This window comes from Ammodytes marinus (genome assembly GCF_949987685.1).
Source record: "Ammodytes marinus genome assembly, chromosome: 20".
Lineage (NCBI taxonomy): Eukaryota > Metazoa > Chordata > Actinopteri > Uranoscopiformes > Ammodytidae > Ammodytes > Ammodytes marinus.
In genome coordinates, this window is record NC_137224.1 from 15433714 (window position 1) to 15459351 (window position 25638).

Below are 25638 nucleotides of genomic sequence, written 5' to 3' on the forward strand. Positions count from 1 at the left end.
CCCGCCGTCCTGTATCGCTTTCTACATGTCCACGTTCATGCAGGTTGAACAGGTGTTATAAAGTTCGGGCTACTTACGAGCTTAGTTCACGTCAACCGAGTAACTTTAATCTATAGGTTATCTTTCACTCTTTCACTCTTCCGTGGCTGTGAGTCGAGCACCGGCACGGCGACTCCCCGTGTGTGTGTGTGTGTGTGTGTGCGCCGATACACACACTCACACACTCGCCGAGGGACAGACCGATTCGGCAGACTAGCTTTTATCATCCCCAATTAGTTTAGGCCTACTAGTGATGTAAAATCAATAAATGTGTGTCTCCAGAACATATTTAAAAACTTTGAAAAAAAGAAAATTTTAAATTTGAAGATTTTTTTTAAACGGTTTTCGTTTATTGTTTTTTCCTAAACGGTTATGATTTACTAAACGGTTACACGTGTACACGTGTACACGTGCACACCCCTAGTACATATAGCCAAAAGAAAGTTAACAACGACCAACAATAGTGTGTTTTAACATGACCACTTTCCATAAGACCAAACTGAAACTTGACTATTTTGTAGTTGCTGTGTTGGTCCAAAGATCTCTATTTAAAAAATTAAGCACCACAATCTCTGACATGGATGTCAAATCCCAGAAATGTCAGTTACAATACGAGTCATGTGTCCTGTGTCCTCAACAGCAACTACAGCCATGGCAACAATAATTAATTATTTATACTCTACCATCACTGCTCCTGAATGGCGTCTGAAGAGATTATAATATCTCCATTTTGGAATATTTGTACACAAATTGATCTGCACGATTAAAAACAGTTTGAGAGGAGGAAGTGTTTTTTTTCTTTTCTATTAATTCTGCACTCTGAAAATAAAGACGACATACAATTTCTAAGTTGAACTCGACAGGTAAAGACTGAGGTAAAGTTGGAAAGATGTTAACAAATTTAAATAACTCATAAGTAAAACGTTATTAAAACAAAATTAATGCATCTTTGCTATCTTCACAAGGCAGTGAATGGACTTCAACCTTATTTCTACTGAAACCAGACGTCCAGCGTCACTAACAGCACTGCACTGTATCGAAGTGGTACTGGATATTTTTCACTTCGGTGTTGGGCTTATGAAACTGTTTGAGAGTCCATGCATCGTTTGTGTATTTACAACGTTTTATTTATGAGTTATTGATACCGGAAGTTCAAATCTTTCAACATCTTTCCAACTTTAACGCAGTCTGGAACTGTCAAGTTTATTTTTGACATTGTATTTTGTCTATTCTTAAAATGTTGTCTTTATTCTCTAAGCATATCGCGAAAAAAAAACACCCTCCTCTCATTTCTTTCCTTCTCCCCTATGGCCCTAATACTCCACTTCCATATGTCTTCTTGTGTTACACGTATTAGTTTCATTCTGGGATTTATTCAGAACATCTCTGCCTCCAGGAAATATTTGTGCAACTGAAACTCCAGCCTGCCCTCCAGCTCACTCCTCTCTTCTCTACTTCAGCAGGCAATCTTTCATGATGCTATGATCCTGGCTTTTTCTTTCTTTCATTCATTCATTGGGAGGGGTGTTAGGTGAAGCCAGCCTGTCCATTTCTTTTTCTCTTCCCTTTTTCTGTGTCTTTATATGTATGTATGTGTTCTCCAGAAAACAATCGGATAAGCGGCATCCTGACCTCACAGACGGAGCCCTACGACCTGTCTTTCTCGCGCTCCTTCCAGAGCATGTCTCACCTGCCACCCTCCTATGAGGCGGCCGTCAAAGCCGACCTCAGCCGATTCTCCTCCCTGAAGAAACTCAGTAGGTCCAAGGGGTTCCACTGACTGCACTAATGCAAGAGTATAGCCCCCCTCCCTCCCTGACCTCAAGCCCCGCATGACAACAAAAAATAACAACAACGCTGCATTATGTGTGCTTTCCTGACTGGGACTTACTGAGTGTTTCAGCTGTGAGAAATCATTTGCTTGCTGTGTTAAGGAGACTAGGAGATTGTTGTCACTCCCCATTGTGGTCAGGGCCTTAAATCTGAATCAGAAAATATCAGTTTCTTAAGGCAAGTGAGACACTGCAGGCAAAAATATTGTTTTTTTTAACAACTGAAGTGTTGCCAGTCAATTTTGACTTTATACTCGTATGAAACTTCTTTCATACGAGTATAAATTAAAAGGTCCAAAATGTACATTAAGGTGTTTATTTTATCTGAACAAAAAATCTCAACTTCTAAAGTACTTACATCAACTACAGTTTCCATAATCATTCTTAGTACGTTTCTGGAGGTTATCAGAAGGATAACAAGAAAAAAAGCCTCTATCGAAAATTTGTTGAGAAAGATATAGGACACTAATATGTTGTACAAATGAAATTAAGATATTAACTGTGGCTTTATCCAACATCTACATTTTTGGTTTTCAAAAAGATGGTCATTTACACCTGAGTTAGATGTTGCCACATTTTTTTTAAAAGTTGGAATACAAAAAATAATAGTTCTAAATGTACGTAACCATGTGGCAAAGTTTCATCATGATCTATAGATAAGTTAAAATGTTTGCCCTATTCAATGTCTCGCCTTAACTCTGATCCGTCAAGAAATCAGCTTAGTCATCTCACGAAACTTCGAGTCATTGACATTCCATGCTTTCCCTCGTCTCCATTTAAAGGCTGCAGCTGCTATTTCTCATGGAGCGTATAAGCTCTCCCCGTGCCTGGCCCGGCTCCGTATTGATTTAGTGGTGCTACGCTGGATTTCTGCAGCGTAATGAGGTCTCATCTCACGATACTCCTCAAGTGTAACGCAAATATTCCTTAAGGCTTGTGTAATTTCATCATGACCGCCGCCCTTCACTTGCTGGCTTGCAGCCAAAGTGAAGTATGACGATCTACAACTCTTGCCGTCATGGCTCACTCCACACACCGGCTCTTAGCTGTCAGGCAACATTTCAAACCAAACAGCAAAAAAACGTGTTTTCAGGGACGCAACGCTACCTAATGCTCCCTTGGTTGTGATGGGAGAGAAAAAAGTATCATCCTCTTTCTTGAAGAATGCTTGTGAGCGTAATGTTTTCTGATAGGCGTGCAAAATAAAAGCCAAGGATTTAAATTGTCAAACATAGCAGCCCACAAAAGAGACACAATGTTGAAATGCTTAGGCAGTGTCCTTCAGTCGTTCCAAACTTTCTGCTTCCAAAGCAAATTATTTGTAGCAACAAATAGCCAAAAGGCTCTGTAGTTTCTTTTTGTTGCTCAACTTGTGTCCGGCACACTGATAGATCATGTCGGATTGTGCTGGAGGGAAGATAGCAGCCTCTCCATTGTACGCATAAGAAAAGACAAGACTGCTACTGCTCGTTAATGCAAATTGGTATCAAACTAAAGGAAAAAAGCATTTAGCCCACTGCAGTTTAGGGAAGTATACATCACGCACCATTCATCCACTCTATGCTAATACGGTTGATTGAGTTGCCCTGTTTGCGATGCCCTGCACAGATCCTGAAGACTGTTCTGTGTTAGAATGGACCATCTTGCTTTTATTATCCCTCATAATAGATGGATTTGTAGCGAGCAGCAGTGGCTTGGCTGCTGACGGGGGTTTTGGCTGAGTGTGATCTTGACAGGTGGTGTGAGCACTGCTGCAGCCATGATTGAAATAGACTCTCTGACTGGAGTCATCTGCAACATTGGCAATGAGGTGGAGAGGTCTGCTCATAATGTGGGAGGTCTGTTATCCAACCTAATGAAAATTATATTATATATAATCTATTTCCACCCTTTAAATGACCATTGGCCAAATTCACTAAAGGATTGCGCTGCTTTTATGGGACCCTTAACCTGTGCAAATGGATGGAAAGGATAGTGTCCAATTCACAAAGCAAAGGCTTGAAATGCACTCAAACTGCACGGCCAAGCAGACAGCCTCCTGGGGGTGCATGAACATTTGCATGTATGTAAAAGAGGGAACATTTAAAAGTTCTGCACAAAATTGCTTGGCTTCCTTGGAAGTACCACTATATCCACAAGGACCAGCTTTAATTGCCAAATGCAGTTATATTGGTGCTATTCCACACCGTTGTCAGCCATGTATTATCTTGACGCAATTTCTCAAATCATTTCACTGTATAAACCTGTGATGTGTTTAACACCCGACCTGTGTGAATATAAAGCAGATTATAGAACATTCATCACCATCAAATACTGGCCGATTATCTGCGTACATTTGCGTAGAAGTGCACGGTGCTGCCTGAAATGGTGCCACCTTACTCACTTAAACCCAAAAGGAGGGCAAATAAATAGCGCTCAGCTCACAAACGTTGTAAATGCCGTTATGCACCGGCATATAATTAAGGCAAATACTTATATTATGGATACAGAGCTAAAACAGGCCAGATTGAGGTTGCTACTTCTTCGCAAATCATGGAGCTATTGGCGGCACAACCCATTCTTTGTGTTCTTTGGGTTCACCTTTGTTTAAGTACAAGGGTTTGACATTCAAAGTTCGGAAGGAATAAAGAGTTAGAATCTATGTATCAATTGACGTATTTCTTCCATTTCTGCTACATTCTGTCTCTTTGTCTGACAGTTATTTGTAAATGTGTGTCACTGTGTGTGTGGTTATGTACTCAAAGACAAGTCTCTTTGCATGCATTTGTGTTTTGTGGCATGTTGATGCTACACTCTACTGCAGGGGTGCCCACAAGTTAGTGAGCTACTTTTACAATGACCAAGTCAAGAAGATCTACCTACTATAAAAATGCAAAACGTATAAGGCCCTGGGGTTGAGAGGTTTCGTAGGCCCCCTGAGAGTCCGTCTTACAACACAAAACGTGTAATATTTCTGTTGATCAATAAACAAATCATGTTAAGGTAATACTCAGGGCCTTTTAGGGGGATCCGGGGGCATGCCCCGCGGAAGAAAAATAAAAAAAAAATACAGTATACCTCAATATAGGCCCCTGCTCTTCGTAGCCACGAACAATGTAATTTAGAAAATATCAAAACTGTACTGGTGCCAGATCTCTGTATGCCCCCCACTACCTACTAAGGTTAGGGGCCTATAATGAGCCAGTCAATTGTTTATTTTTTTTAAAAATAAAGTTGTTCGGTGTCTTCAAAGATTAGTAGCCTATATTGAGCCATAAAAAAAAAAAAAAAAAAAAATTAAGAATGCTTTCGCGATCTACCCACAACGCGATCGACGTAATGGGCACCCCTGCTCTACTGTCTCTGGAAATGTATTCCTGTCTTTCCGCTGGTGAACGCATGTGGTATTTAGTTGTACACACAATGAAGATTAATCATCCACTTGAGGTCATTAAACACTTGCAATTCTCAGTGTGAAGTGATTATACAATACCATACAATACAAATGCAGTATAATACAATGAGCTTTTACAGCATGTGTACAGGAGGGTGCCTGCGTGTGTGTTGCCCTCCGTATCAGTATGATGTGCCCTTGTTTGTTTCTAGACTTTCACGTGACCTTTGAAAAGTTTGCCCCCACAGAGCTGCCTGTAGAATCCCAGATGACGGCTGGATGTGTGGATGTGATGTGCCTGGCATGTAATACGCTCTGACTGTGATTCCTCTGTATGTCTATATTTCTATTCCCCTCCATGAGCTTGGAAAGGTGAAGCAAAGTTGGTTCCGCCAGTTCTTCTGCATTGTGTGCAACATTCTCTGAATCCCACTTTATCCCATCTCTCCCCCCTTGCATTCTAACGCCGAGCCGGGTTTTCTCTTGCATTCACTCCCTGAATCTCCTCTTCACCTGTTGGTGTGTTGTGTTCTCTCTCTCTCTCTCTCTCTCTCTCTCTCTCAAGCTGCAGATAAAGACGTGGAAGAATACTACAGTCGTAAGCGCCACCTTCCCGACCTGGCAGCAAGAAGTACTCTTCCCTTGCATGTTCTCAAGCTCACTCAAGACCAGGTGGGTACACAAGGGCTTAGTTAAACCCGTTGTCTAGATCATGTTTTTATTGCACGTCTTACTCCACAGAAACACTCTCATTTCAAGGCGAAGACACACCGGGCCGACAACCGACCGTCCCCAGAAAATGGAGTCGGGCGGGTCAGTCAGCTCCAGTCTCCCCAACGCGATCAAAAAAGTGCAAAGAACATACAGAGCCGACTACCACCTTGCCGTATGTTCTGCGTCTGCGCGAGATGTAATGTCTTCATAACAGCAGGAGGCGCTAATCTGTATTGTGGCCCAAAAAAATAAAGAAAACCAGAAATTACGGGACAGCTCTCAAGACCAAAACACAGAGCACTGTCATTTTTGTAGTGATACGATACTGTTGTCAGCTCTCGGGCTTCTTCTTGTGGAAGAAAACATATGTTGCCAGCGAAAAAGGAGAAATCGCCATTTATCTGGTTTGTTTACCATCCTCACTTCCGGGCTTCACTGATTCGCTAGCCCTCCACCAATCAGAGTGCTCAGACTGAAAGACTGGCCGACGCCAATCATACATGTTGAATCCGGTGAAAAGAATGCCAAAGACATTAACGATGGCCGACGTCACCGAGCACACCAAACAGACTCATGTCCCCGCCCCCTCCATACTCCCCGACGATGTACAACGTCCGATTATCTGCGCCTTAAATCTCTGAAGCTGTCCGGATCGGCTCTGTGAGGCGCGAGCCTTAGCTGCGTCTTCTAGACAATTTTTGGGCCAATATGTACATAAACGCAAAAGTCAATCCTATTTATGAGATTGTATGACATGCACACATATCAGAGGAAAACTGCTCAAACCACAAAAAGTTTGGCCGTTGCTTTGTCACTCAACGGTTTGAAATGTGAAGTGGTTAATGCATACGAGTAGTGCTGCACGATTATGGCCAAAATGATTATCACGATTATTTTGATCAATATTGATATCACGATATTTTACCACGATTATTCATTCATTCTAGTGACAAAATTATTGTTATTGGACTGTCACGTAAACATAACACAGCTTTCATATCCATGTTATCGGCTATGCAATATTCCTGCTAAATGTACAAGTCTTTGCGTAACATTTTTTATCCTAATTGTTAACCTGAAGTCAATGCATTTCCACAAAGACAAATATACATAAATACATTGTACCAAAACTTTACACAAAATCAAATCAACAGAGCACTGCTTTAACTTTTCCTTGTGCTACATTTCTGTAACATAACACATCCTTTCAGACAAATAAGGTGTTTAGTCACTTGACCTCATTGCATCTCCTAGATGCAGAATATAAAATATTTTACTCCGTTCATTGTACCTGCACGATGGATGTGTATAAAACTTGATTTTGAACTAAATAAAATTGTGCCCGAAATGTATAACTAAAATAATTATACTAGGAGCTGCGCCATGTCAAAATGAACCTATATGGCTCTAACATGTCGGAATTTAATTTGAAAGGGCAGACACAGGAAGTGGCAGGTAACACTCAGCAGCAGTCCATGTTAGTTTACCGTTGCTGCCTCATGCCTTTACTCCAACGCAAGGTTTCATCTTTGCTTCAGGTCGTGTTTACGCCGTTGAAACAGAGACACTGACTGTACGGAGTTAATATCGGGTTATAAATCCGGCGCACACAAGAGACTCCCTGTATGTGATTTCACACGCGCAGATATTCTCTCGCTCGTGCAATAAGCATCCTCCGCTCGCTCGTGGAGTGCTTTCTATCTCTGCAGGCGGAAAGTTATTCATACTTTGGGGGCGGAGCCACTGGACTTTGATTGACAGCTCTCGGGGAGCCTGGGGTTGCCAGGTTGGAGCATGGACAGGCACATGATCAGCGAGTGGTTTCGGGAGTGATTGATTTGCTTCGCGGTGGAGCACACGCTCAAAAATATTGCACATTCATGTAAACGTCATCGTGGGAAGCCAATATCGTCATCGCGATAAATAAAAATTATATTGTGCAGCCCTACATACGAGACACTTGCTGTCTAGACAAGGGGGACAGTGAGCAGGTGTCCAAACACGGTCATGTTCTTTGCTTTCCATGCATTACGAAGCAAAACCAACGTGCTATCTCTGAGTCTCCACATTTGACTTTGTTAAGAGCTTTCACTATGTCTTTCACTTCTCTCTCCAGTAGTGGGTGGTACAGCAGTTTTACCAACTCAGCTTGTGAATAAACTCACCCCATTCATCTTTTTTATCTTCTCCACAGCACCGGGAACAGCAGCAGCAGCAGCAGCAGCAGCAGCTCCAGAGCTCCAGAGGATCGCCCCCTCAGTCCTCCTCCCTGTCCCAGGCCCTCCCTCCCCAGTCCCAGTCGTCTTCACAGCAGCAGCAGCAGTCCCAGCAAAGACAGCGTCCCCGTCGGGTCCAGAGGGCTATGTCCCAGGACCGTGTGCTGTCCCCGCAGAGGGCCCCTCAGCAGCCAGACTACAGCACGTCCTCTAACGGCATGATGTCCCCGTACGGAGGGCGGATCCTCTCCGACGAACAGCTGCTGTCTGCCGAGCGGCTCCGATCGCAGGAGCGCCTCCTCCCCCACGACCGTCACACCTCCCAGGACCGCCTGTACTCCAAGGACCGCATGATGTACACCAAGGACCGGATGCTGCTGTCCCAGGAACACCTCTACTCCAAGGACCGCCACTACTCCACTGACCGCCTCTACTCACAGGATCGCCTGTACTCAACGGACCGCCTCCTCTCCCAGGACCCATTGGTGTCCCCGGACAAAATGGTGATGTCACTGAAGCGTCACGGCATGGTCAGCAGCATGTCGGGCGGTGGTTTCCGCGGCAGCGACGTGTCAATGTCGCGTGCCATCTCACACACCGACGTGTTCATACCCACCACGCCTCTCGTGGATCGCTACAAGATGACAAAAATGCACTCCCATCCCAGTGCCTCTAACAATGGCGGAGGAGGGGGTGGTGGGGGAGGGGCTTCAGGATCAGGAGGGGGCGGGCACTCCAACACTTTAGCCATGAACCAGACATCTTCTAAGAGGCAGGCATTTGCCTCCAGACGGACTCATACTTTGGAACAGCTCCACTATGTCCCACAGCACCACCAGCAACAACAACAACAACAACAACAACAACAACCACAACAACAACCACAGCATTACCGAACAGGCAGCAAGACTGAGGTGACTGTTTGATGGTTTCCACGGGCAACCTTGAACTGCACAGGGAAAGAAGCACGGTTGTGTGGGGGATGGGGGTATTTGCTGGTACACTGGCCTTCTTTTAGAGTAGGGAAAGTGACAATTTCACTCTCTTTGACTGACATTCCAGGACCAATATCATCCCACTTTTAATGCTAACTGTAAGAGACCGGAAAAACAAGCTACACTGTATAACACTGCATACACTATAGGCCCAGCCCAGATCTGGTGCCGAAAAAGGGTTGTGGATGGGGATAGGGGGAAGGGAGGGAGGTGTGTGGTACAATCCAGCTAACTTGCCTCTACCTTTTATTTCCACTGTCTTGACTCTCCTACTCATCCACAGGCTATGGCTTCATTCTGTGTGCGTTCTATCTAGTGAGAAAAACACTGATTGTGTCTGTTTAAAGCCTTTACCCTTTTGTCCAACAAATCTATCGTGTGACCTTTTCTGGCAAAACTTAAAGGGCTTTGCATGGATAAACACATAGACCGATTCCGCCGTGACTTCTGTTGTGCAACACTATGCCACCACACATGACGAACAAGGATCAGCCTGTAATCACTTTATAAATATATAAATAAATGAATACAAAAAAACAACCATTTGTACGCCCTGTCCTACTCATAGCTCTAGAGAATCTCTGTGAGAGAAAATGGATGTTATTAGCACTTCTATTCGGTGCATCTGGGCAGATGTTCCATTTCTAAAAACAAAGTGGTTTTGTGGGTTACAAAGCACAATCAATAAAATAAATATAATGTTCCATTTATTATTTTGTTAATGAGTTTGAATCGTGATGGCTAGCTACTTTTGTTCTTGGCTTTTTTTTTTGCTTCCAGTAGACGATTGTAAATAAGCTATTCTAGAAACAGTATTATGGACAGGTCTGTACTGGATGGACTTTGTATTAGACTCTCTGTTTTCAATAGATTATTTGAAAAAAACAACAAATATAAACCATCACTGTTTCGTGAGTTAAGAATAGAACCCCCACTTAACCAAGTATTTGACAGGATAAAGTAATACTATACTGTGTGTGTCTTTGCAAACTGTTTTTAGGACGAGAAGTGAATGAATGTGTTGTTAACAGATATTATACCACTGTTCATATTTGGATGTAGACTGTGTTCCATTGGCAGGAGTTGAACATCATGAAAGTGGATTATAATGCTTGTTACAGTAGGGTCAAATAAACCATCCATATTTTTATAAACATTCATTAGTGTTCCTTGAGAGATGTCTGCGTTGTGTGTTTGCTTCAGGGGGAAACAATGATAGACCACTGCAAGTTCAAGGTATATGATCATATAGAAATGTTAATAAAAGTAGGGAGTTTTGCATGGGAAGATCAAACAACCTCACTGGTTGGTTTACAATTTCTGGGACAAGGTAAAATCAGGGAATATTTGTCTCGTTTAGTTGAAAAGTAACTTTTTTAAAAGGTCACTTATTATGCAAAATGCACTTTTTCATGTTTTTTTTCAACATTAATATAGGTCCTCGGTGTGACTAGTGACTCCCAAAGTATGAGAAAAACAACCCATTGTCTTTTACTCCACCCCCACCTTTCTGAAAACTATTGTTCAAAACCTCAGTCAGATTTCTATCCCCATATGACGTCATACAGGGAAAAGTTACCCACCCTCAAGAGACGGGCTCTAAATCAAAGTGTTTCAGACAGAGTTTGAAAGAGGAGATTCAGCAAAACAGTTTCTAGTAGAAACCAAAATGACAATTTTGAACCTGAAAATTAGCACAATATGTTACCTTTAAGTTGATGGTTACATGTAGCCATCGTTTCAGTTTCCATACTTCAATTCTCTGGTGAGGACCTGCTTTGCATTGAAATCAATTATAGGGTTACTTCAAGTAGAACACTGAAAACCAGATTGCACTCCATGATGGGCATCAGCGGCTTTATGTTATGCTTCGCCAGGTACTTGGCCAACAGCCGACGTGTGTGCTTCAGTTATATTTAAATCAGGTGTACAGCGTGCAATACTGTTAACAGCTGATGTCGTCATGCCAATTCAGTTTGCTGCTGCTAACCTACTGCATGTGGTAAATTGTAACGTGTACCAAAGCGGACCCCCATGCAAACTATCTCAGATTCTTTCAATCTGTCAGGCATAAGCTCCTCACTTAATGGAAGTGCAATACTCATTCTCTGGAGTAACCTTTAAGAGTTTTATGTAGCAATTCGAGAATGAAATGGTAAGTCCTGCTTTACCACTAAATACAAATATAGGTTGTTTTAAGCAATATAAAAACTTGTCAATGCTGTAATTTTAAATTAAATGTCTTCCTCAATACCTTTATTAAACAAACTAACAGTGTGTAAACAGCCTTCTCGTCCCTGTCCACTGAGGTATAACACAACCAAAGAGTTAATTAATGCCTTCAGAGCAGCACCGCCTCAGACAAATGTTTGTACAATTTCAATCTTGACAACTGTAGAAGTCTGATGGTGGCGGTCTCACATCTTATCTGACAGCATGCCACAGCCTACATATTTAACTGACAGTTTCACCTTGATACATGGCACCAGTGTTGGCCAGGGACAGTACCACAAAATGACATCTGCAGGGAATATTGTTGACTTTGACGCCCGGTCAGTGCAATTTCAGACCTCCTTTAAATTCATGGCAATCGAAGGGGCGCAAACGACAATTTTCCCAGCAAACAAAAACGCCTGAAATTGCACTCCTCAACAAACACACGATTGAGGGGGAAATGAAATGAGGACAAGATATAAGTTTGGGCATTCCAATTTACGCCGATCCCCGTAACCCATCAGCATTTAAATGGAAATATGAGTCTGCAATCAAAAGGAAGCTATGGGTGGTGGAGGAGCTGAAGCGTGAGAGGTAAGATGGCTACGATATAGCCGAGGACTGCAACTTAGACAGAGGGAAGAGGAGGAAAACTGGCCAAGAGCAGGGGCTTTCATCAAATAATCAGCAGCTTTCAAACTGTCTCTCCACATCTCATATTGCACATGTTTTTCTCCCAACAATGTGTTTTATTACCAGTCTCTTCCACTTTTAATGGAAACATGATCCAGGGATGGCGGTTCTTATTTAGTCTTTAAAAAAATGTAGTTTGCACTTTGGTGGGTCTCTTTGCTGCTGTCAGTGAGCACTGAGTCGGAGAGATTGACATGTCTGGGTTTGAAAAGTGTAAAGAAATCATTTTAAATTTTGACAAAACTGAAACTGCTGTAAAAAATGAAAAGCAGCCGGGTTGCACTTAAAGATATAAATGGGGGGGGGGGGGGGGGGTTAGAGGGAGATTTGTGTTGTTTAAATCAAAGCAGTTGTGGATACAAGGTCATGAGAACATGACAGTGGCCTTACCCCTGCCAACACTTTAACTGTATTGAGCAGGCGACAAGTAAAAGCGTAGTTAAGTCAAAGTGCACTCTCCTCCACACACTCTCTTCTTTTGACACATTTTTCTACCTCAGCCACTTGTTTCTGCCACACTTCAGAATGGCTGGCAGTAAATCCCCAACATTTGAGTACAGCATACACCGAACTAGCATCATGAAGTACCAATTGAGATCAGCAGCGGCAAAGCCTGATGCACACAGCAGAAGTAGTTAAGATAGAGTAGTTTGGATGTGCCAATCCAAGAAATTCAGTGTGCCAAATTGCTGCTTTGCTGGAGCGTTGCACGTCCACACAACGTTCCACATGTGTTGAGGTTTGTATGACTAATCGTGCAGGACGGCCCCATTCGCTGCCAGCTACAGTTCCCTGAAAAGCAAACAACTCATAACTTCACCATGGTCAGTGGGTCTTCACACTCAGGTGCTGGCTGCAGTCGCTGGGCCAAATTAGACTAAAGTTAGCACACTTCAACAAGGGCGCGGGTTTGGTTTTAGAACGTAAAAAACAAACACACATTTAAATCAATCTAAAATAAATCTGATGAAAAGAGTTGTTGTGCCTTCCATAACAATGATTAAATGATATTTAAGAAGATGAAATTAATGTTAATGTGCTTCAGTTTCCTTCATAGCAAACAAATGCTTTATGGTAGATAATGTTATATTTGCATTTATAACAAAACACATCTGATCTTAAGAGTTTAATCAGAGTCAGAATGACAATCAAAGTCATCTTTATTCTCCAAGTATATGTGTCCGCACATACAATGAATTGAATTTTAAAGGTGCTCTCAGTATTACTCTGAGGGGGACATGTTTTTGTTTGGAAACTTTTCCCACTCAAGCTGAATCTCCTCTCAAATTTAGAACTTCTGTTCATCAGCGCAGATCTCATGACTGACAAACTCTCAATAAGCCACCAGAAAATAAAAGGTTGGCTTGGGTGGGCTGCATTTAGCGCTTTAAATCTTATAATGAATGAACTTCAAAGGTAACTAATACTCCAAAGTCTGGATGAATTTGTAAGATTATGTGTGTGAATAGCACTGTTTGTACGTGCTTAGGTCTTTTCTCCTTAATTATTTATTCAGCTTTTCTCAGGTCTGTCTAGTAAAATAGATTGGTATCTTAGTGAGGTTTCCTGACTATATAAAGGTTATTCAGTGTAGCTAAACAACAACTTGTCAGGTGGCAACAACCTCAGACTGAATTACCAATCAAGTATGTATTTGGTTAAAAAATTTTTAAAATGTTGAACTATTTCTTTAAAGGTTTTAATTACAGATTTAAATATTTTTCTTAAAGAGGCCCTATTATATGCTTTTTCAACTTTTATGACCTATAAACGTTGTTATAATGATTTATAGTCATGTTTAACCTTACTAAAGTGTCAAGTAATGACTTACATTTAGACGTATTCCCTGCTGACCGTCTGGGGTGGCTGTGCAGAGCGCTAAACACTAGGGCAGCCGGTCGCGATTCACTTGTTCAAATTTTCGGGATTTAATACGTAGAGAATCCGGATTTTTCCATGTATGGTAATGCTGCAACGTGCTCAACGCTCCGGCCATGGCCCCACCTGCCTGCTCAAATCTGCCCGCGTGCCGCTGAAAGTGTTCCGGAAGGTAACCAATCACAACGAGTGGGGTTTGCAGGAGGGGGCGAAGGGACGGAGAAGCACTAAGCCGAGTGTGGACAACATATGCTGAAATCGCTGAGATGAGAGAAAGAGCTTCCCGAAAATCGACATGGTTTTTTGTGCTGTGATTCATGTCAGGTTGCTCTATAGGAGTCATTAATGAGAAATTAAGACCAGAAAAGTAGTATAATAGGAGATCTTTAATAGATAAAAAAATTCTAAATCAAACTAAAGAATAACAAGTGCTACTATACTATTCACAAAAAATGCCAGTGTGTGTCAGTACAAAAGTGTCAGCTTGAATGTGGATGGAGATAATAGTTGCCATTATGAGTCACAGTCAGCTCCTAACATGCACACAGTTGGCGCCGTTGCTGTGACTAGTTTTCTGCCTGATTGCTTCAAACGTGAACCAAAATCACGGCCCTTCTCCCCGGCTTATCTCGCCGTGTGCAGGACCCGGCCCCAGTTATTTGGTGATAATCCACAGATTGGAGGCAAAGCTAACAGACGTTTGTTTTGCGACAGATGCCAGATTCAGATAAACATTTAATTAGCAACTCATCAGCTCTGTCAAAGCTAATTACCCCCGTCTTCAGCCGCCGCCAAAAAAGATGCTCCGCTCGCGATTGGTGTGCACAGCAGCTGACTCTGCGGGCTGTCACACACACACACACACACACACACACACACACACACACACACACACACAGTACCAGGACAGTTAGCGAGAGGCTAATCCAGCGGACACTATTGCTGCCTCTCGTGGGTCAGAGCAGTGAGGAGAATGTTTTAGAATTGCAGCAACACTGTGTGCTATTTTTCACGCCTGAAACTGCTCGCGTGGTGTCTTGGCGCAGCTTTTGGTTGTCACGGCAGCACATTCCTCAACACTCAGAAAGGAGTGTGATGCGTATTTCAGGAGGCATGCTGGCAGAAATATTTGCTGAGTTCCATTAACCCATACTTCCTACTATTTAGTACAGTAGAAGATTAAGGATGTCCCAATAAATGTAGTGTGGAAATCAGCATGCTTTTTGGGCGATTCTGACCCACAATCCAGTGTGCAACGGAAGTTATGTCAAATCGACTGAGCCACCAAGTAAAAAACCAGGGATGAGACGGATAAATAAGTAAAAGAGTCCCAATTGTAGCATACTGCATGCTAACTCCATACTTTTTATGATCAGCTGTAGTATGAAGAAAAGTTAGAAGAGAGTAGCCTATGTGATTTGGAATGCAGTGACTGTAGGACATGTGACGAACAACATGGTGGATAGCAAATAGGGTTGCCAACTGTCCCTTATAATACAGAATAGTCCAGCATTTGCAAATTACAAGGCCCATTCCGTACTTAACTGATAAGGGACGCACTTCGTTCCTTATTTTTGAAAATCAATGTCGGGGCAATTTGTATTAGGGCCCGTGTCCACCTAACGCCTTTTTCCCACCGCAAGCGCCTTTTTTCAATTGATTCCCAATGAGAAGCGGCCGCCTCGGCAAAAGGCGGCCGCTCGGAGAAAAGGCGCAGCGCCCAGCGTTTTTTTTCCGAGCGTTTTTGCCTTTTTGTGCGGCCGCTTTGAGCTTTTCCAGTTGAAAAAAGTTTAACTTTTCAGAAAGGCGGCGGGGACGTCACCACCGCTTTTTTCAAAGGGCCAATCAGATAGTAGATCGTCGGGACTCGTCGCCTTGGCAACAAGGAAGACGGAAAAGAAACTATTTCCGTCTCTGTTTACCCGAAACTGTACGAAAATAGTAACTTAAAATGACCAGAACAGAGGGAGTAGAGCCCGTTTGTGGGAGCAGATTAGGCGAACACTTGATTCGCTGTATTTTTTATCTCCTACGGATCGTTTCATGCGCACACGTCAGCCTACAACTTGCTCCGTGTGTGTTTGCAGGAGCCGCGATAACTCCTCATTCAAACAGAGGATGGTGGAAAGTATTCTCTGTTTCATAAGACTACTCATATTAAAATGTAACGATTTAAATAGAAAACAGCAAGCCTAAACAGCCTTAAACCAGTGTTGATCATAGGTCTGACTGACAGGTGACGATCAGCTTTTTTTCTCCCCCGATCACAGCGCTATCTCTCCCAGCTCATAAAACGCTTGAAAAAAGCGGTCGAAAAAAACGCTCAGTAGACACACTCCCGAGCGCACAGCCAGCGTTTAACGCTGGAAAAAGGCGTTAGGTGGACACGGGCCCTTAGCCTATAATGGAACTGCAGCTCAGACTGCTGCTTCTGTATCTATCTTCCCGTCTGAAATGCGCTTCTTGTTTACCAATGAAGAGTGCTGTATTAGTGTTGCAGCTTGCTGTTCTCATTGACCAATGAAAAGTGCTGCTAAGATACTGCTGTGATGCAATTTTCAAAAACATGGCTGACGGTAGGTACTCAGATAATCACACATAAAAGAAGAATCAGTTAAAGGAATACAGAACAGAATGGAAAAAGCCCCCTTTTCCCGGGACCCCTAAAAATAATTGTGAAAAAATTAGAAGGTCTGTGTTTGACTAGAAGCTAGTAGTAGAAAAGTAGTTGAAAAATGCCCCGTTATATCTGTGATGATTTAAAACTGACCCTAACACTCTTGAATAAAACTTGTCAATGTGAAGATTAAAGAGTTCAACTATTATTTTGAAATTTACAATAATTTGTTACACATGCTCAAAAAAATAAAAGCGATCAAATTCAGATTTGTGTAAGCCTATTTGTGCATAGACCTATATGTTATGAATAAGACTTCTTACAACCGAGTATATTATAAAATTTAGATACATGAAGTGTTTGAATTCAAGATATAGGATATTTATTTGTCATATGCACAACAATTACAGCAGCAGGCATTGGCAATTAAATTCTTAGGCCTCAGGCTCCTCTCAATAATGCAATATAAAGGAAGAAAAACACAAGTGAAGAGAGCAACACCTGATACACAAACAGGGCCGCTGCTAAGCATTTGGGTGCCCTAAGCTTAAATTGTCAGTGATGCCCCCTCTCCCCCCCCCCCCCCCCCAAAAAAAAAAAAAATTAAAATAAAAACACCAAGATGCGGGCACGAGCGAAATTCTTTGCCCTTGCAAAATCTCCGCGACTGCTTTTTGGCACATTTGCTGTAGTGATGAGCTTTTGCAAACAGCATTTACTAACAAAAAGAACAACTTAACGTGTGAAAAAAGTTGCCAAGTATCCTACTAACTGCCTTTGCAAAGGAGAGACTGAGCTCTATGGACGTTGACCACAGAAAAACTGACGATGGGTGAATTTGGAGGTGGGCTGTCGCCGTGCCCACCTAATCAGAAGCTAGGAATGGTCCTGGTATAGTAAATAGACATATTCTAATCAAGCCTGATCATTCATTAATCAGCGATCGCATCGGGTAGCCTATATACTGAGAGACACACTTTCACTTTACGCCCGTGATCAGCTGCTGAGGTCCGATTATTATACTATCTATGGGTCCGACTGGGCTTTTCTCCTGAACAGTCCCAGTGACTGCATATCTGCGCAAAGTTGACATGGCTATACTCATCGTCATGCCCTCCTTGTAGAACGTTCTTATGTGTTTGTATGAGTCAAGGATCACACCGAGTTTAAACGACTGCATTCAATCAAAGCATTCAATAAAACTGCGCTCCGATACAGTAACAAACAGGAGGTAAAAGTGAACTAGCCCACCGGACATTCTGATTGGATGAGGCAACATAGTACGGTGGCTCCGGTGGCTCATAATGAACAAACTGCATATAATTTAACCAAATGCTAACGGCTACATTAGCTGTGAAACTTTTTTTATTTGGTGAATGCTCAGCGACACCGTAAGAATCAACTAAAGAAACCAACCAAGAAAATTCTGGCAGCCATTTGGCACAAGGTACAACACACACAGTCAACAAGTGAAGTGACTAAACAACCAAGAAATGCTCAATAAGATAAATAAGCCACGGTGGGCTTTACTTTTTCTTCTCAACTGTGCGTGCAAACAACATAGACTACAATGCATAATATCACACAGCAGGTAGCACACCATAGAGAGAAAGTTCGCTGCCAGGAAACAAGCTAGCATCTAGCAAAGAAAAAGGGAAAAGAGACAGAAAAACACAGAGTTTCTGACTCACAGTTTTGACGTCCTCTTTCTTTTCTTTGAATTTCCACATCATAAGAGTCCCTCTGAGCTTTTTTGGCCATCTTGTTTGTTGACAGGACTTCTCTCAATCTCCATCGCTGCAGGAAGTTTCTTGAAGCATGTTAGCGGCTATAGTTAGCAACAAGTTTCACCAAAAGTTTGGAGTGAGATTTTTTGGCCGAGGGACCCAAAACCGTGTCCTCTTTCCCACCCAATCATTTTTGCTAGTGTCCTGCAAGTTTACATATTGTTCATAAATCAGAAATAAAAGACAATTGGAAAATGTGATAAAACATCAAAAATCTTATTAAAATAAACGAATTCATGAATTGCAAAGTCGTAGGACAGGTTTTAATTAAACATTGGGTGTGGACATATTATAAGTGGGGGTATGGGGGTCCCCCCCAGAAAATTGAGCATTAAACACTTAATTTCCTGCATTATGGTGAATTTTTATGAAGCAATGTGTGCCTTTTCTGCATTCATTTTTATGTAAAGTAAAAGAGAACATTCACGGTTTCGCTGACACAAATTTAATTGAATAGCCTACAATGCATGTGTAGTGCTTTCAAATATCTCCTGTAGCCTATTGTTAAAACATTTGGTTAAACTGTAATAAAGGTAATTATTCTATATGTATTCAACATTGTATGGGTTATCCAATTATCCAATTTCAATTCACCATTATTATATTAAATCTATGACACTTGATGTCTTCTCAGAACATATTTTTCCCACAGTAACCTCTAAGCTTAGTTACTCAATACATTCATTCAATTAATGTTGACAACATTTCAGAACAAAAATGTGTTGGTGTGTCAACCAGCCCAATAACATAATGCAAAACAAGCTTGAATATATCAAGTGAAGTGACTGATTTGAATTAAGGTGTTCTTACCTCTTTGTTCATTTAATACCGGCGTCCTTGTTGTCATTAATTTTCCATATAATTTGAACAAAGGGCGGGACTGGGAGGCGGCGGTCTTTTATTAGTTTTGTAGTGTAACGCAGGAGGGCGTGGCCGTGGTGGTTTGCCAAGTGGCTGCTGCGGCTACGGGCTGCACACGGCCATGGATATTGTCCATGCCATGGACCTATAGACCATGCTATAGACCCCTTACCAGTCTACGTCACACAGCGTCACTCCCCGCTCTACTGCGCATGTCATTTGCAGAAAGAGACAAGAGCGACACGAGCCACAATCATGTATTGTTGTGCTTTTGGATGCACAAACCGTTTATTTTTAGTTTGAATGGTGATAAAGCTAGTAAATGCCCAAATGCACCGCTGTATAATTACATAAATGAGTTGTGAAATGTTTACAATAAGGACAGTGACCGGAGACGAGGCTATAGCAATGGAAAGCAATGGAGGCTTATTTACAATGACCCAGACGTTATACATCTCCGTCCTCTTCCCTTGTGTTTGACTCTATGGTTTGACTAGGCAGTAGGGGTTTGCACGTGTACACGTGTAGCCGGTAAGTAGGCTAAATCATACCATTTAGGAAAAATCAATAAACGAAAACCGAGTGGGGTCGACATGTGCTAGCCTACTGTAGGCTACTAAAGCAGATAACACAACACATTATTGTGTTTGGTTATACTATTTATTCATTTAACTATTTAACTGCTCCACCATAAGTTTCACTTTCCTTTTCATCTCCGTCTCAAACAGCTGGTCTGATAAGCTGGTCGGCTCGTGAGCCCCGAAAGCAGGAGTCAGTCTAAAAACAGATGATCACGGCGAGTTATGATCACTTTTAAATCAAAAAGCTAAATTATGAAATAAAGGCATCTCTGCCTCTCTCTGTCTATCTGTCTGTCGGTCTTTACTGTCACTCTCCAACAGCAGTCCGGCCACTGAAGTCGTCGGGGCCATTTCTTCTCATCATTTATCTACTCAACTGCCGGTGTTCTGACATTTTCTGCTCCCTCGTCAGATTTTGCTACCTATCAGAAAATGCTACCCTACGTCATGGTAGCGTATAGACAATTACCTCATCAAACGATGCATCCACTACAGAATCACGTTATTTTACACCACTACTCACCCTATGTAGGCCTACACACAGTGTAGCCTACACTGTAGGAATATGGGGAGCATATTTTGATGCTGTTAGTGTTTAATAGCCTATATCAAATTATGCTACCCTATCAGAAAATGCTACCTCACGTAATTGGTAGCGTATTTGATCTGTAGACCCATTAACTATCAAATAATGCTCCCACTACAGAATCACGTTACTTACAACACCACTACTCACCCCATGTAGCCTACACTGAAAGCTGTATATTTTTATGCTACTTTATAACGTTATTATAGATTTAGTAGGGTATAATGTGAGATCAATTGTCTCTATCAAATAATGCTCCCGCTACAGAATCACGTTATTTTACACCACTACCTATGTACACCCCCCTCCCACCACCATCACCGGCGAAAACTTTCTCCACTCCGAGTCTGGTAAAGTTAACACATAGAAAAGCCTATCATTTTATTTCTATATTCAGCAGCAAAGCCAGTGTCTACATGCTCACAGGTCAAAAGGCACAATTTAAACATATGTGTAGCATAATTACGCAGTTAAAAACATGTTTTGAAGAAAATACTCGGTAGCAAAAAAAGGTAGCAGAATCTGACGGCTGCTCACGCAGGATTGTTTTTTTGGGAATGCGCATGCGCAGAACCACTAGGGAGCAAAATCTGACGGGTAGCAGAAAATGTCAAGTCACCGGCAACACGTATGGGTCATTAAGACGTATCTCGTTCAATAGTGTTAATGTTTCCGCATAACCAATGTTATCACTCGCTGATAAACTGTTTTTAGTAAGCTGACAACATCGCTATTTAGCACCATGGACCTTCTATGTAAAAAAAACACCACAACTGCAATATAACCAAACGGGTAACCATGGCAACCAGCCAAACAATTTTTCTTTCTGCAAATATGCAGCGCGCGCATCCGCCGTGTTGATAAACCCATGGACCCGCGCGCATGCCCGCGCGTGCAGAAAGCATGGCAGAAAGAGGATGTCACGGAACTCAGTCCGTTTAGCTTTTCAAAATAAGACTTTCAAAGTAAAAGTACAAAAAAAAAATATACAGGTCCTTCTCATATAATTAGCATATTGTGATAAAGTTCAATATTTTCTGTAATGTACTGATAAACATTAGACTTTCATATATTTTATATTCATTACACACAACTGAAGTAGTTCAAGCCTTTTATTGTTTTAATATTGATGATTTTGGCAAAAAAGTAAAGAAAAACCAAAAATCCCTATCTCAAAAAATTAGCATATTTCATCCGACCAATAAAAGAAAAGTGTTTTTAATACAAAAAAGTCAACCTTCAAATAATTATGTTCAGATATGCACTCAATACTTGGTCTGGAATCCTTTCGCAGAAATGACTGCTTCAATGCGGCGTGGCATGGAGGCAATCAGCCTGTGGCACTGCTGAGGTGTTATGGAGGCCCAGGATGCTTCGATAGCGGCCTTAAGCTCATCCACAGTGTTGGGTCTGGTGTCTCTCAACTTCCTCTTCACAATATCCCACAGATTCTCTATGGGGTTCAGGTCAGGAGAGTTGGCATGCCAATTGAGCACAGTAATACCATGGTCAGTAAACCATTTACCAGTGGTTTTGGCACTGTGAGCAGGTGCCAGGTCTTGTTGAAAAATTAAATCTTCATCTCCATAAAGCTTTTCAGCAGATGGAAGCATGAAGTGCTCCAAAATCTCCTGATAGCTAGCTGCATTGACCCTGCCTTTGATAAAACACAGTGGACCAACACCAGCAGCTGACATGGCACCCCAGACCATCACTGACTGTGGGTACTTGACACTGGACTTCAGGCATTTTGGCATTTCCTTCTCCCCAGTCTTCCTCCAGACTCTGGCACCTTGATTTCCGAATGACATGCAAAATTTGCTTTCATCCGAAAAAAGTACTTTGGACCACTGAGCAACAGTCCAGTGCTGCTTCTCTGTAGCCCAGGTCAGGCGCTTCTGCCGCTGTTTCTGGTTCAAAAGTGGCTTGACCTGGGGAATGCGGCACCTGTAGCCCATTTCCTGCACACGCCTGTGCACGGTGGCTCTGGATGTTTCTACTCCAGACTCAGTCCACTGCTTCCGCAGGTCCCCCAAGGTCTGGAATCGGCCCTTCTCCACAATCCTCCTCAGGGTCTGGTCACCTCTACTGGTTGTGCAGCGTTTTCTGCCACACTTTTTCCTTCCCACAGACTTCCCACTGAGGTGCCTTGATACAGCACTCTGGGAACAGCCTATTCGCTCAGAAATTTCTTTCTGTGTCTTACCCTCTTGCTTGAGGGTGTCAATGATGGCCTTCTGGACAGCAGTCAGGTCGGCAGTCTTACCCATGATTGCGGTTTTGAGTAATGAACCAGGCTGGGAGTTTTTAAAAGCCTCAGGAATCTTTTGCAGGTGTTTCGAGTTAATTAGTTGATTCAGATGATTAGGTTAAGAGCTCGTTTAGAGTACCTTTTCATGATATGCTAATTTTTTGAGATAGGAATTTGGGGTTTTCATGAGGTGTATGCCAAAATCATCAGTATTAAAACAACAAAAGACCTGAAATATTTCAGTTGGTGTGCAATGAATCTAAAATATATGAAAGTTCAATTATTATCATTACATTATGGAAAATAATCAACTTTATCACAATATGCTAATTATATGAGAAGGACCTGTATATATTATGGGGATTCATTTCTCTGCGTGAGAAATTGGAGGTGTGGCGTGTGAGCGTGGTTGATATGCGTGTGTCTCACGGCCAAAGCGTGAGACTTGGCCGCTCTGCAGCAACACTTACTGTCACCTACATGTTTATATTGTTTGTTGTCTGTTTGACTGGCTAGTAGTGGCTACACATTTCACATATTTTTCCTCCATTGAGAAAATGTCCTTTTAGAGTTTTGATACAAGACAATTGTTTTTCCCCTTTAGTTTAACTGACACAGTTGCCTGTGCTGTAAGATTACATTAATAGCTTTTTCACAGCAGACACAGGTGTGACTAATATCATCAACGAGGGCCCTGTTGCATTGTGGTACCCCAGTTACCCATGTCAGGGAGCCAGCATGAACAAATCACACACACATAGAAAGACAGACAGACAGACACACTACATCTAAATGGAACACAGGTGCTTTTGCTGCTATGCCACGTGTCTGCTGTGAAAAAAAAAAAAAAAGTCTTCAACTACAGTGAGACCCCCCCACCCCACCCCATCTGTCTGTCTGTCTGTCTGTCTGTCCCCTGTCCCTTATTTTCATGTCTGGGACTCGGCAACCGTAATAGCACATGTAGTTGGCACCATCTCAATGGTTATTGTTAAGTCTAGCAATCATCTAATCACATTTCACTGAAATTAACACTCGACATGCTTACACATTACACAGACACACCAAGGCATCTCTATAGGATTCACATTAGAAGTGGCTTGCTCTGCACTGACTCGTAACCTAGCAACCACCTGAAGTCTTGCACAAGCCAATGATTAAAGGTAACTTCTTTTTCATTCAGAGCATGCAGCCTTTGAAAGATTCCCCCCTGACTCTGGCATTCTCTACTCAGTAGAATCCCAAGTACACCCACATTACCTACAAATATGAATCGCCATGCTTTTCTTTTTTTTGCTTTTTGAGACCAGGATTCTGTAGCTGAAAAAGCCATATCATTAACTGTTTTGCAGAGCTGTAAGGCAACTGACACCAGGACAGCGGCTGATCCGAGAGGAGTTTGGGTAAAGCCTTTGGTTCAAAGTAGAGCTCATAGTGTGGGCCTACACTGCTCACCTAATACACCAGACATATACCAGCGCTGAGGAGTTTGGACATTGGTGCCTCACAACAAAAAAAAGAAACCAGATTGAACAGAATATTCTGCTCTATTGCAAACTGCAAATATTAGCATGCCCGACTAACTAGCTGCAATAGTAATCTGGCATTTTCCCAAGGATATGACATGTGAGAGTTTAAGCTAATCGTAATCGTAATGAGCTAATATCAGAGGTGAGGGAATGGACCAATCAGCGGGGAGACGGAAACCAGCGGACAGGACAGGGCAATCAGAGAGAGGAGTTTAGATTGCCGTTAAGATCGAGTTTAGATCGCTGCTGTGTATAAACAGCAGCGATCTTTCAGCGCACACACTACAGATAGGTAAAGGAAGTTATTAGCCGATTTCGACAAAACGTGTTCTGGATTACAATGACTGAGCATGCCTTTAAGCTATCACTAAAGGAGTCATTTGGGAACTCTAAATAAGTTGCCTGACTCTGGATCATTGCTTTTGTTTTCATACTTCCCAATACTTCCTTCTCACACCTCTCTGTCTCTGAATGCATTTTTAAAGCTCTTCAATAACTAAATAAAAGAAATGCAGGTGAACCTGGGCCGAGGCAGCAGTAGAACAGGAAAGAAAGAAAGAGGGAGAGAGCAGTTCTTTACTGTATATGAAGGGGTATCTGTGTAAGGCTCCAAACGTTCTGCTTTGGAGAATTGTTTAATCTCAAACAGGGAGAAAGGAGAACAAGCGGAGAGGTGGTAGCAGGGATAGAGAGTTGGTTTAAAGACTTAGAAGAGAAGAGGCAGGACAAGCAGACTGGGAACAGGAGATAGGAGAATGACTGGGTATTGGCAACAAAATGGAATGCTGTAAATTGTAGAGTTTGTAAAAATATATGCACAATGTGGAATGAGCAGATAAAGCATCTTTATTCTGGAAGTAGACTATAATGTCAACTTGTTTACATACATACAAAAATATATAACATACATGATCAATCACAGCATGACCTTTGTTATTAGAAAATGTGCGCACAGTGTAGGTAGTTTGATATATTTGGATTCGGCTTAAATGTGTGAAAACAGTTTAATGTATTCTGTGATATTCCCCAACCAGCAATACAGCATTATAATACCGCCTCCTAAAGTGACTCAGAGATACATGATATTTCTTCTCAAACACATACATTTAATTAGCATTTTAATAACTTTGTATTAAGTTGTCCAGAGTCTACAAACTAATCATGACTCCTCAGTTACTAAAAGGCTCAGAAAGATGCATTTAAAGGCAACGTTACACATGAAAATTCTAGACCCAGACTACAATGTAGCCTGGCATTAAATATTTGGTCCATATTTGGCACTTACATGTAGCACTTTGTTTGGCTTATTTGAAGGTTATTTACTTGCGTGATTCTTGCTTTTCTGAGTTTGTCCCTTCATAGTTCAATGCACTAGCTTTGGATAAAAGCGTCAGCGAAATTAAATCTAAAACATGTAATCTAATCATCGACCCTGTGTGCACCATAACCACCACGACAGTAAAGCACTGTTG

At 42.0% G+C, this 25638-nt stretch overlaps 1 protein-coding gene across 1 annotated transcript in view; it reads left to right on the forward strand.

Annotated features, from left to right (window-relative positions):
• The window catches only part of LOC307266647 (shisa family member 6), a gene marked incomplete at both ends in the record, with an annotated part of 72070 nt that extends 62970 nt beyond the window's left edge, over window positions 1–9100 (forward strand). Inside the window, 3 exons of the mRNA XM_080048715.1 lie at window positions 1644–1796; window positions 5810–5916; window positions 8153–9100. Coding sequence (XP_079904841.1) covers window positions 1644–1796; window positions 5810–5916; window positions 8153–9100 — 1208 coding nt within the window. The remainder of the gene's footprint in view (window positions 1–1643; window positions 1797–5809; window positions 5917–8152) is intronic.
• Between the last annotated feature and the right edge of the window lie 16538 nt (window positions 9101–25638).